This window comes from Cololabis saira, chromosome 14 (assembly GCF_033807715.1).
Source record: "Cololabis saira isolate AMF1-May2022 chromosome 14, fColSai1.1, whole genome shotgun sequence".
In the NCBI taxonomy this organism is placed as follows: Eukaryota; Metazoa; Chordata; class Actinopteri; order Beloniformes; family Belonidae; genus Cololabis; species Cololabis saira.
The window spans coordinates 19,432,222-19,446,316 of record NC_084600.1 but is presented as its reverse complement, the minus strand read 5'-3'; the positions used below and the strand labels follow the sequence as shown (position 1 = coordinate 19,446,316).

The window sequence follows — 14,095 nt, the reverse complement described above, 5'->3', positions numbered from 1 at the left end:
TTTAGATTCGAGTCTTTAGATTTTCTCTACTTGAATCTAAAAGAGATGTACCCTCTAAAAGTGGAATATTTCATCAGATTCATGCTGTGTACCAGCTTCATTTCATCTGGTCTAGGAGGAAATGAAGTGTATACACTTTTCTTATAATGCAACAGGTGTTGAGCTTAAAATGACTGAGATTTAGTCATTGTAAATCAGATAGAGCTGCAGGATGGTAGGAAAACAGTGGATTCACAATATTGTAGTTGAAAAATTGCAAGAATGATATGACCTGCGATGCATCAACTGAGTATGATCCCTGACAGTAAATTGCCTTTGCAGACACACAAAAAAAAATAAATATTTATGTTGCAGACGTTCTGTTTTTAAAGGGATTGTGACATGAAAAACACATTTTTCTTGATTTTTTGTGTTTTGTTGGGTGTCTTGACATCAATTACACCCCAAAAACAACAAACTTTTAACATTCAGTGTATTGTGTGCTTTCTGGGATTTTCCGCATAACTGTGCAAAAACGGCGCATGTGGTTTGGTGGCGGATCGTTACGTAACGATCCGCTAAATCACCGCCCCCTCCACCCAGCTCCCTGCCTCCTCTCCTCTCCAGCGCACCATAAAGGCTGATTTATGGTTCCGCGTTACACCGACGCAGAGCCTACGGCGTAGGGTTTCGCGGCGACGTGCACCATACGCTGAACCCTACAGCGTAGGCTCTGCGTCGATTTAACGCGGAACCATAAATTAGGCTTAACAAGGAGCTGTTTAGAGCCTCTTTTGTTCTAATCACCGGAGGAAAACTGCTAAGAAGACCGGCCACTCCACTCCAGTGTGAACGGCCACTGACTGGACTTAAGATAAGGGGACAGTGCTGCTTGCATGCCTTTATTTTTATGATTGTTTGCTGTGGTTCGCCCTCCTGCTTTTCCGTGCATGCTTCGCCTGTCGCTGAGCGTATGGCTGGAGGAGGAGGAGGAGCGGAGGAGGAGCGGAGCAATGATTGACAGGAAAGGGGGGAAAGGAAGCATTTTTCACGGCGCAAAAAAACACTGTAATAAAAAGCCAGGAAAAGAGTACTAGAGTGAAGTTTTTCTTGTTACACTCTTTTAGACACATTTGAGGGATGTTGGCCAAGACTTTTAATAGTGTTAAAAGCATGTTAAAAATGATGTCACAATACCTTTAAATAAAAATAGATGAATAAATCAACAGAAAATGTCTTCCATCTTATTGGCCGAATAAATTATTGGTAATTAGAGTGTGAATATATAGAGCCTGAAAAAAAAAACAATAATTTATTGCAATATTTTTTTGTTTTTGCTGTATCGATATGACGCATGTTGATCATCATTGTGATGGCGATACATTTTGAAAATATCGTGCATCCCTAATAAGAAATGTATTCTTTTAAGTGATTAATAATAAAATCTAAATTACTCCCACTTATTTAGCTTTTTTTCAGACGTGATGCAGGACTCAAATGTAAGAATGGATGTTTATTAACAAATAAAGTGGAACCGAAACATGACTTTGGGTTCATACACATACACATTTTTGAATACTGAGAATTGATTGATTAGACACTGATTTATAGTAAGAAAACAGTATTTTTTTATGGAAACTCACACAGCTATTATTTTACTCCGGGACTGCACTGACGCCTGACATACAGTAAATTTGGTAATGCAGATACATCTGAAATGAAGTAACACTTCGGCTAAAGTTGGCCCAGACACTTCAGATTCAGCTCTATTAAGCAGTAAGCTGCCCTGATAATCGTGTCTTAATTAGCTCCTTGTTGGAAGCTCTTTGCTCTGAAGTAAATATTTTTAATGGACAGACTTTCTTGGCTCCTCATGTTTACCCGGGTAACCTTCACTCTGAGTCATCCAAGGCCTGAAGTAATGAGCTACATATCCTGTGTTGACAGTTATCCACTAGAGAACGGAAAAGTCCCTAATACCTGTGGAGAACAATCACCACTGTTTGAATAGCGCAATCTTCTGTTAGGATCGAGTTTGTTGTGGCCATCTGGGCTGACTTACAACTTCCAAACTTGAGAGGACAGGCGTGTGCATCCATCGGGAAATCCTCCAGGTGCATGGGGCACTCTGCATGAATGGTCAACCTGAGGGGGGCAGAGGGAGAGGAAACACTTCACCAGGCTGCAATATGGATGTGGCGGCATCACAGCCACACCAGATGTCTCCAGACACATCATAGAATGGGTTTTCACGGACTCAAATTTATATCAGACATTCACATTTAATCAACATACATCAAAAGAACATGACTTTTTCCATAAAAATATTAACCTTAAGTACATACGAGGCATTTGCCCTCTAAAAAGAAATAGGGTTCATTTTTCTCCCTCATGCATGTTTAATCAACATTCATGTTCAACCACACATAGACCCATAAAAACACCCTTCAGTGGACTGACTTCCCCATAAATGGACCAACAAATCAGGTTATTCTAACTCAATTACCACATAGTCCAGTAGGCACTGCAGTATTGGGTTATTCACACAACTGGGACTAGAATAAAATACTCGGGCATGAAAATGCAACTGGCTTACATGGCAGCAGTTCTCTATTTTAAAACAAATAGGCTTCACTGAATGCACATTATGTTTGTGTAGATATCTTGCTTGTTTCAGAGCTTATATTTATAAATGTGCCTTAACAAATTGTGTAATGGATAGATTCATTTGGTGTGTTAGATGTTCCTGAATGCTCCAGATTTGAATTTGTTGTAGCCTCAGAAAATGAACACTTAGCACCATGGCAGGCTTTCTACAGTCAAACGTATTGTTTCTAATTAGCGCCCCATGTTGCCATTCAACAAGCCAGTGCCTGTTATGTCTATTTTTTTTCCAAGCCCTCCTGGCTGCTCTCTTTGGCTCTCTCATTACTGATAAGTGGCTCAATAACAACGCAAATTAAAGCAATATAACATGAATCAAATATGAGCTTCACCCCACCGTATATCACGCAGCACTTTATTCGGCAACTAATTAATGACATTCATCTCATTCCTGAACGGTACTGATTTTCTCATGCAAACAACAGCAAACAAGCTTTAAGTGACCCCAAACTTCATAAAAGTTATGACCGAAACAAACAAAACAGAACAAGGAACAAGCGAGTCCTGACGCCTCACTTAAGAGTAGGTCTTGGTTGTGTTTGATCAGGACCAAAGTGCAACATCAATATAAAGGGCAAGGAAATCTCAATGCAAGTGAAGGAGACCATTGATAGGCTGAAAACATAACATACACGCATGAGAGAAGAAGGAGAGAAAAAAATGTAGGCATGGCCAAATCAACAGTCTGGTATATTCTTAAAAAAAAAAAAAAACACAACATCAAAAGGCCTGAATGACCACAGAAGACAGCTGAAGTGGATGACTGCAGAATCATTTAGCTGGAAAAGAAAAACCTCTTCACAACGTCGTCAGAGCTCAAGAATACTCTGGGCAAAGTAGGAGTATCATTGTCAAAATATGTAATCAAGAAGTGCCATTGTGAGCGCAAACACAATCTTTCCATCAAACTGCAAGCCGCCGGTTACATTCAAGAACAGGAAGATAAGAATGGATTTTACTAGAAAACACCTACATGTTCTGGAGTCAGATTCTCTTTGGATGGTTAAAACCAAGATAAACTTCATAGTGCAGATGGATACTGACATAAACATGCTGAGAAAATGGAACATTTGTCCCCGGTCAAGTCTATAGAGCATGCACTCCAGACACTTAATACAAAACTGAATGCAGAAAGACTCACAAATAACCAGCAACTGAAGGCAAAGAATCTCCAGGGAGGAAATTCAGACACTCACACTCTGAAGAATGCATTAGGGACAACGTGGCGTTTAGTATCTTTCCTAAGGAAAAGTGAGAAAAGCATCTTTCCCACCTCAACATGGAGGACAGGAATCAAACAGTCACTCACAGGTTGGCAGACTCTACCTCCTGAGTCACGGCCTCCATGGACAATGCTGTCCATGGGCTCCAGACTTCAGGCACACAGGGAGTATAGTGAACAAGCTCCCTTTTCCACAGTAGCTTCACAGCTGTGTTCATAGCAACTGGTTTTGGGGGAGGAGTCAGCATCTTAACTCCACTCCGCCCACATCATCTGTGCTGTCTGCCTCATGTGAAACTGATGTTTTAGCTCTGTGAGACAGAGACAGCACAATGTGAAATGGGATGGGGTAAAGATTGCACAGATGTACTTAGATGTACTCTTATTGACATCTGAACATCCTGCCAGTTGGACCGGCTCACTGATTTTCAGACAAATGTGGCCACAATCAAGGTGAAAATGTTGTATGTAGGAACTTTAGAGCTGGCAGTCACTTCAAATACCCACGTTTATACTCTCAATATACGCTCTTAATTTCTCCATCACAAGTCTCTCTTTTTTTCTTAAAAAAAAAAAAAATCATTTGGACCAGATAACTGGGCAGGACGTAAAGTTAAGCGATTTGTAAATTATAGCAATCCGGTCTGAGGGGTAAAGTTAATAAGCCGGCCAAATGTTATGACAACAAATGAAGCCAACATCGTGTAGCGTCCAGTGAAAAATCGAGGGGCGCCACGCTCAGTGAGTTTCATTCTCTGGGAACAATGACTGTCTGTAAGAAATTAAGAGGCACTCACGCATGTCATAGTTGATATATCAGCTACTGCACGGACAGATGCCTAGCATGTCTACAAAACAGTTAGTTCAAATAGAGATGCTGTTGTATACCTAAATATTCAATGTCCAATATTATTTAATAAGCCTGAGTTATAAGGAAGGATAACCCATGTTTACAGAGCGGAGACATCATCGGTTCAGCTCCCGGAAATACAAATGTACAGCCGCACTTCCTTTACGATGTTCATTAGCTATTACGTCCTGTTTAGGAAGTCAATAAAACATTCTTGCATAAAGCTTTATTAGCACACATACAGAGCTGTCCCTGTGAAGAACAGTCAATATCTCTGTGAATGAATGTTCTCTATCAGGCAGAGAGTTGCAGCTGAAAACACAGAGTTTGACTCATCTGTGAGGTGAACTGACAGTGAGTGATAAGTGCTCTCAGAAAAATAAGAGCACAGCAGCACTGGCAGACAATAGCGGCTCCATCTATTCAAAATAATGATACAATCCTGCAGAGTGGAGGCCTTCGCGGCATCTGTCAGTTCAGCTGCTGCAGACGCGCTGATTAAATGGATTTAAACAGTTGTCTAGTGGGGAGTGCCAATCAAGACAGGGTGCAGCAGTGATGCACTTCATACTCAACCTCCTGTAAGACGGATTTACATCCCAGAGCCTAATACCTGTGCAGCCAGCTGAAAAAAAATATATATCGCCGTCTGGTTTGGAGTGTTACAGTGTGCCTTTGTGCAGCCAAATATTCATTTAAAACACCTTTGTCTAAGCTATAATGCAACCCATAAACCGAACGCTTGTAGACATACATCTTAAAACATATTGCTTATTAGTCTTGGGATATCAGGCTATCATTCATAGAATATTTTGTAGCTTTTCATCTCATAAATTAACCATGGAGTTTGACTAAACCTTAGTAAAAATGCAAGGTAAAAGACATGATGTGCATAAGTGATTTCAATTTTTTATTTTTTTTGTCTGCAAGCCTGACCAGAAATGTAAACCTGCATATAAGATCAGCACAGAGCTGTTTATGGAAAACAGCTTCTTGGTTTAGTATGACAAAGGTTAATCATACTTTGCTTCATCTTATGTAAACAAGGCTGTATTTGTCACACTGCACAAGAGCACATGCGTCTTTGTTGCCGCAGCAGAAATGCCACACGGCACATTAGATCAGCTCATGTGGGACTGCAGAATGAAATTCTTTCACTATTTCATTTTCACCCTTGGAAATCAATAGTGACCTTGTGGATGAGTACAATAAAAATATTTCTTTTCAGATCCCTACATGCCATAATTACCCTCCTTTTGGTCACATTAACTGTGTTATTCAGTCACTGGGTGTGTGCTTAACTGTACTTTAGGCGTGATGTACACACAACGCCAGCGCTTTGATCAGGAGGGAATTATTCACTGCGCTTTCTGTCGGAAGCACATGCAGCCCAGATTGGCTGCAAGTTATGATCCATCTGCATCAGCTCTCCACAGTTATTTTATTAATCCATTTTTCATCCAGCACCATCAAGACAGTGACATATGCGCTTGTAAGTTAAAGGCCTCAACAACCATGGAGTTGACTGTTTTGAAATTTAACACAGATATACATCTCCTCTTCAAAGCCAACCTCCCGACGTGGCTCTGTCTTCAGCTGCGCGCTCTGATTAGTTTCTCCGTGAATCACGCAGCCTTTAAAATGGGCCAGCAGACATTCATCAAAATTACTGTGAAATATTTAGGGCTTCTAATTTGGATAGCAGGTTGACTGAAACCCACAAATATACAGCCTCCTAAAAGAAACCACAATTCATGGAGATTTAAGCTGCTGGAGGTTAGATATTTCTGGCATGATAGAGAAGATAAGACATACACTCGACAAACACCTGCCCATCTTATGGATTTATAGAGGCTTGAGGGTTCACTATGATCCTCCCTCGTGTTTGCTCTTAATGCGCATCCAGTAAAATTTCATTGAACAAAAAGAGCTCTATCGACTCCTGAGATGGGTAGAACTGTGCTAACCCAGTTGTGGACCAGTTTGTGCCAACATACTGATACGCTCAAGGACAAACAGCAGCGCTGCTGTCTGTATTTATGTTACACAAATTAACTGTAGCTGGACAATAATGTTGATGAAGCTGCTGCTGCCAGTTGATCTGATTTAACTTAAAGGCACATTGCGTAATTTCTGCTAAAACACTGCTGGTGCCAGCTGATCTGATTTAACTTAAAGACAAAGGGCCAAATCCACAAAAGGATTGCGCGGCCGCTAAACCGGTGCAAATGAGACAAAAAGAGAGCGTCTAATTCACAAAGCAACCGCAAAGGGCGAATTGCTCCACAAACTGCGCTGCCAAGCAAATAGTGGCAGTCTGCGCCGGTGCCATTTGCATGCATGTAAATTAGGTAATATTCATACATTCGGTGCAAAATTGCCCCCTTTCTATGCAAATAAGCCTCATTGCAAAAAGCGCCTAATTCACAAAGGCCAGGGCTATTTGCCACACGCAAAAATAGTGGAGCAAATACCGTGTTTCAGAAGCGTGGATTAAACTGCGCGCAAACTGCGCGCAAACTCCTCACTCCCGCTCTGTCTATGTTTCTCTCTCTCTTCAATATCATTCAAGCCTGTGTGATACTGAATGATATTAAGGGTGAAATCTACAGTCAGACATGACTGTACACAGTCAGATCAAGTAGGGTTGTGGACTTCTCTCGGATTTAAAAATAAAAGTAACAGGACGGAGTTCAGGATTCATCCATACATAAGGGGCTGCTTTATTACAAACAATTCCACCATATAAACATAATCTAGAATGTGTGTGTTTAACAGCTGACCTGTAGGTGTGTGTAGCAAAACACAGAACATGAATTACCGTCAGATCCTTATCTGGGACCTCATCTATAAAGCTTGCTTGCGCACAAAAAGGGCCTGAAAGATGCAGCGACGCGCACTGTACGGTGCGCGTCGCCGCGTAACCTTAGCCGTATGGTCTGCGTCGATTTAACGCGGAACCATAAATCAGCCTTGAACAGCACGGAGGGAGGAGGGAGGAGGGGGAGCGGGGCTCTTCGCACAGTGTCTTGAGGATTTACAAGCTGAGCCTACCGTTAGTTCTTAAACTGTAAAAAAAAAAAAAACGGGGAGAGAGAGACAAAAGCATGAGTTTGAAAAGTGGGGGGACATGTCCCCCCTGTTCCCAGTAGAAATTGCGCCCTTGCGCCTCACGGCGTTTTATTTTCACTCGCTTTATTTTTTATTTCTGCAGTTTTCATTATGGACCAATCTGTGTGCTGAAATATGGAGAACACTGGAAACAGCTCCGCTCGACTCAGACAAGTGCAAATTGCACTCAGCTCCAAAACTTTATGGGCGTGTTTGCGCTGGTATATCATTAGAGCAAAATCTTTTGTGAATAGGACCTTAAAGCAGGGCAAATTGCGGGCGCAGATGCGGCGCACTTCACAGCGCTATTTGCGGGCGCAATCTATTCTTTGTGGATTTGGCCCATATTGTGCAATTTCTGCTAATCTTGTCGTGGAAACAAGGTGAGGAAAATACATTCCCTTGATCTTTGTTTGACTAAGTCAAAAAGGGGAGTGCAACTCCAGCATCGGTCAACGGTTGTTTCAGCTGGAGAGTAACTGCAAGAGCAACTCACCTCATTGTGTAGAGAAGTGTGCCGTTGTCAACCAGTCGGAGCAGTTTGTTAGGAGTAGTCATGTTGTGGGCCACAGATTTCTTTCCATTGTGGAAGAAGGTATCAGGGGTCCAGATCTTACTGGCCAGGAGGTTGTTGAGGGGCAGAACTTGCATGGGTCCATCAAACTTGAGTCTCTCGTCCCTCCAACTCTGACGGAAGAAGACATCAATGGTGTACTCCTGAAGGGAGGACAGTGGGAAAGACCAGTTAGTTGGTTTCTGACTCTTATCAAAGTCGATGTAATTCACGATATTAACGATAGCTGTGTTTCAATTAGGTAAAACAGATCTGGCAATGAGTGTGTATAGAACGAGTCTAATTAGTTAGACACATTTAGACCTGTGCATTCTTACACTTAAAATGTTAGTTTATGGCCTGACAGCATAAAACCAAACTTATTACGCCAATAAAAAAAGGTTTTCCTTAAAGAGTGAGAAAAATTATTGGTGAACTATAAAAACAAATGATGTATCAAATTTAAATAGATTTTGCCAGCCGTATGCAAGAATGGCCTGAATAGCTGTTTGTTGGACGCTGGAGTTTTGTGAGAGGATTGCAGTAAATGTTCACAACCTCATTTTCTTTTAAAGGTTGCAGAATCAACAAAACTGAAAGGTGGTGGAGAGAAGTTTTGAGGTTGCCTCCATTTTCTAAAGCCAGCTGTTATTTTTTAATGTTAATCACAGATATTTAATTAAAAACTAAAAAAACAAAAACAAAACTGTGTCAACTCATGAAAAACAGCAGGAAATGTCAACTTTAAAAGCATCAAAACTTGAAATATGCAGAAGGACCCAGATATGTATCTTATGTCCCCCTTGTAAAGTATGTATGCATACAGATTTAAAGATTATCTCTAAGTTGTGTGCTTCTTTGTTTAATTTAATTACAACTTTGCTGATGATGCAGTATTTATCGCGCACACCTGCAGCGACTAACAATGGTCTGACAAACTGGCTTTGGTGAGGAACTCTGTAATACATCTATTTCATGTTTAATGATTGTGCAGTAAAGTCTTTCATTGTTGTCATTGGCACAGACAAACTAAATAAAATAAAACAAATCCTGGAGGTAACCAGTCAAAAATAATTTCTTTCACATTACTCATTAAATAGGACCTGGTGTCCTAGCAACAGCCTTCCCTCTCCAGCTGTGTACAGCGACTGTGCAAACTCAGAGCAGCCGTTTGAACAGAACAAGATGGAAGGAAGCATTTTCTGCTAAATGCAAGACCATTAATTAAAGGTGATCATTAAAAACACAACGTGGCAGCTTCTCAATGGAAAACGATTAACTGGCCTCTTTCTCGGTAAAAAAGGAACAGATTATTTCTCAATGGCTCTGACAACGGGATGTCATCCTGTTCAGCTGGAGAGGTGTACAGTTTTGTCTGAACGCATCAATAGGGCTCCTCTAAACAAAGCTGGGTGGACATCTGTTAATTGATGGGATTGACCTCCCAAAGGCCTGACAACCGACTGTATTTGTGCTTCCAGCTGCGCATCTAATGAAACCCAGCCTCACTGACACATCAAAGTGAAAACATGACAAACACACATTTCACACCGGCACTTCTGTCTGTGGACTTGGATTTTTTTTAAATTAAATTGTGATATCAATGTAGTGATCTATAAAAGGAATGCTATGAAAAAAAATCGGGACTTGAAAGCCTTTATTTTGATGTTTGAAGTAACTACCAATTAAAAAATTCAGAGATAGCACAATCTCATCATATTGAGCTGCATGTCCTTGAAAACGTTTACATTTAACTTAGTGAGATACCGTGACTTCACAGACCCAGGTCAGAGTTACAATTATTTAATCTTAACCATCCAGTTTTGTACCTCAGGAGATGGTGGAAGAAACCTATAACACTAATTTTTAACTGGACAGAAGGGGGGGGGGGTTGGAGTCAAGTGAAATGAGTGACTCCAACTCCTTGAACCAGCTGCTATGAACAGAACTGTCAGGACATGGTTGAAAAGGGAGCTCTTGTACTGTGTTCTTGTGACAGAAATATCTCAAAGATACTGGACACTAGATTAGATGCTACTCTAGAATGCTTTTGGCAATTATTGCCCAGTTACAACAGTAAGCTTTGCTGGGGGGGGCAGGCCATACCCAGAGTTCCAAACCTGGGTTTTGATGTGTTGTCAGAACCAGATGTGGCCCAAATTTCATTAGATACAGCAAGTGTTCTGAGGACCAGAAGTCCAAAGAAAATGAATGCAGCCACGCTTACCTTGAGTTAAAGCCGTCTGTCACAGCTAATAGTGGACCAAGGAAAACTGCACTTAAGAGTTTGGGCCAAACATTCTTTACTGTCAGGGTTTGACATTCCCCCCCAGCCTTTCAGTTTCTGTTTTGCCCCGCCTGTGTCCCATCTGCCCTGATTGTCTGCACCTGTGTCTCGTCGTGTCTTGTTATCCCCAGTGTATATCTGGTCTAGTCAATCCCTTGTTCCCTGTCGGTCCGTACTGTTTCCTCCATGTTTCCTGCCACGTTTTTCCTCCTCAAGTTTTTTGATCCCTGTTTAGTTTCCTTTGATGCTGCCAAGCAGCGCTTTGTTTTTGCTTTTTTGGAATAAATCCTTGGTTTTTGCAACTCCTACCTCCTGCTCTCCTGTGTTTGGGTCAACACCAGACGTGACACTTTACTATCTGGGCAGTAAATTGAAACATTTTTTTTTTATTCTTAAAAAAGATTAGATTATGTCTCCTTTTAAGGTGACAAATATACATCTTTGCATAAATGGAAAAAACACAACAATGGCCTTGAATTAGTTGCTCTGTACAGACAACAATGGACTGTTCAAGGTGGTAAGAAACTAACGACCACACACACACACAGAACGTAGGACAAACATTACATTGTAATTAATTGTTATGCATTTGTCCAAAAATCTTTACAGCGAGACTCCAACAAAGGTTGCTCGATCTTGGCACAGAAACATAATTTAAATCCCCATCACCACCGCTGCACTCATGTTATGCACTTTATTCTTTTCTTTATGAGATGCCAGCGATGAATAAACAGACGACAACGTGCTTGGCTGAGCTGGGGGAAGCCATCATTTCTTTGCTGCCTTTGAACCAGGAATCTCCTGAAAATGTAGGGAATTAATTTGGCGATTGAAAAGGCAGGAATGAGGAAAAGTGTAGTCAATCTCCACAAGGCCAAACGGCACAGTCGGTTGAGATGCCAGCTGGTGCTCCTCCAGGGAAAGAGTGATTGATTTCTCCTTCATGGAGGAGACAGATTGGGGCTTCTATCCAACACTAGTTTTCAAATGTCTTATCATGAATCGATTTGCTCCATAAACAACTGTATTGTAAATGGCATTTTGAGATACATTCACATGATTTTTAGGTTTTGAAAAGTCATTCACAAATCTGGAATTACTTTTCACTCATGGTAAACGGCTCTTTTTTCTTTTTAATGCTTATAGGCCTATATATATTGTTTATTTGTTAGAAAGCTGTAAATGTGGGGAAAGGGGAGTGATTGCAAAAGCAAAGTTCTGCAAAGCAATATGTAGTTGCGACAAAAGACGACTGGGATTGGAGTCCAAATCTACTTTGGTTGGCAAATAGGAGGCATTGGAGCCCACTAGACCGAGTTAACATTTCCCCAAAGTAATCAAATATTCTTTCAAATGAAACGGAAACAGTCATTTGAATATTGAATTTGAATTTTTGAATTGAAATCTTTATTTCGAGCATAAAATAATTATAAACACAAAAAAACAATTACCCAAAACATCAGAAAAAGAATACAAATAAACAGTCATTAAACAAAATCAAAAAGAAATAAACCTTCATGCCCGAAAGGGAGTAGAAGGAAGTAAAAACTTATGAGGTCCTACCCCTTGTTTCTATTCCAATTTTGCTCGAATACAAAAAAAAATATGTATATATTGTGTGCCGTTATGTATAACGGCACACTTTACTTTATCAAAAAAATATACCTATTATTACATTATAAAAATATTACAGCACCTCATTACAATATTATACCTGAGCATTCTAAATATTATACCTGAGCCTTATAAATAAATGATATACTAGAGCAATTATAAATTAAAGCTGCGAGCAGCGATGAACGGGCCCTCGCACCCTTGTGCACGTTCAGACGTGCTGCAGTGGAAGCGCTTGTATGACTTGCATGTAGATTCTTCAGGCCTGGACATTTAGCGGATGACACCACCCACGTCTCTCTATATCAAACCATTCAAAAGTTATGGCAGAAAGTAGGAACTATCAGATATCGACCAATCAAATATAGGGGCGGGGCTGATTTGCAGCAATTATGTTCAAGGACTCAAAACCGAGTCCGATGACACCACCCACATGTCTTATCACAACCCGTTCAAAAGTTATGGAAGAGAATAGGGACTATCAGATATTGACCAATCAGAAGAAGGGGCGGGGCTAATTTGCACCAATTATGTTCAAGGACCAAAACCGAGTCCGATGACACCACCCACGACTCTTTATATCAAACCATTCAAAAGTTATGGCAGAAAGTAGGAACTATCAAATACAGACCAACCAGATGAAGTGGGGGTGCGCTTTTTGGGGTCTATCGTCGCCACGCTAACGCTTTTGACTGAGAAAAGTAATGCACGTCGTCGCAGGATCTAGACGCACATTTTGATGTATAACACACCTGGGTGCACGTTATGGTTAGGGCCGCTGTTGAGCCATTTTGCCATGCCCATTAATGCAAACCATTAAATATATAATTTTTCGCCAGGCCTGGCTTGCGTGCAAAATTTGGTGACTTTTGGGGCACGTTTAGGGGGGCAAAAAAGCCCTCATTTCGTCAGAAAAATCTAATATATATATAGATTTTTATATATATATATATATATATATATATATATATATATATATACATACATATATATATATATATGCAATCATTATTATATATACCATTTTATATACGTACCTTATGATTTGGCAAAAATCATTCCTTTGTATTTGCTTTTGAACCTGTAGATGGTTGGACATTGTTTCAGCTCCTTACTCAGATTGTTCCATAGCCTCACTCCACTGTTAATTAATTGGTTCCCTTAATTCATATCTCCCCTGTCTTTCTTGAACATGAAAAAGTGCTTTTTGTTTTCTGTGATACTTGAAAAATACACAGTTGTGGACTTTTTCTGTTTCAAAATCTACCTATTTTGACAATTAATGGGCTCCTGTAAATCATTTGAAATCATGGTATGTTTAGATTTCCCATTTTTCCTTCCCTGTGTGCAGTGAATGGCTTAAGAAGCTGAAATGCACAAGGCGATCTGTTTATGTGCATGTTTCATAAAGATGTAGAAATCATTCTCTAATATGAACTAACTAAATGGGTCTCTTAACGCTTTCATCTTGGGGTTAATTATGCTACATGTTCAGTAAATGCGCTCCGATTGCTTCTGCAGCATTTTCTAGGAAAAGAAAACACAAACAGAAGAAAACAAAGATGATAAAAACAATGAAAAGAACAATCACAGAACAAAAAGCAATAGCTCCGTTCCTCATAAACAGATGAGTGTCGCAGTGGCCAATGGCAGGGCTGAAACTAATGAGCATGAAAGGAAATGCGGAAATGAAAGGAATGACTGATAAGGAGGCAGTTAAGGTAAGACGAAGTAGGCTGTTCTAAATGAGTCTCGACAGTGAAAAAAGATGACCGTGGCTGACGCTCTGATAATTCCAGGAAGGTTGTGTCTAAG

At 40.4% G+C, this 14,095-nt stretch overlaps 1 protein-coding gene across 1 annotated transcript in view; it reads right to left on the bottom strand.

Annotated features, from left to right (window-relative positions):
- The window catches only part of gabra3 (gamma-aminobutyric acid type A receptor subunit alpha3), a 152,731-nt gene that overhangs the window by 24,568 nt on the left and 114,068 nt on the right, over positions 1-14,095 (bottom strand). The window contains exons 5-6 of the mRNA XM_061740047.1: positions 8,323-8,543; positions 2,042-2,124 (exon numbers count right to left, since the gene is read on the bottom strand). Of these exons, the coding sequence (XP_061596031.1) occupies positions 2,042-2,124; positions 8,323-8,543 (304 nt within the window). The remainder of the gene's footprint in view (positions 1-2,041; positions 2,125-8,322; positions 8,544-14,095) is intronic.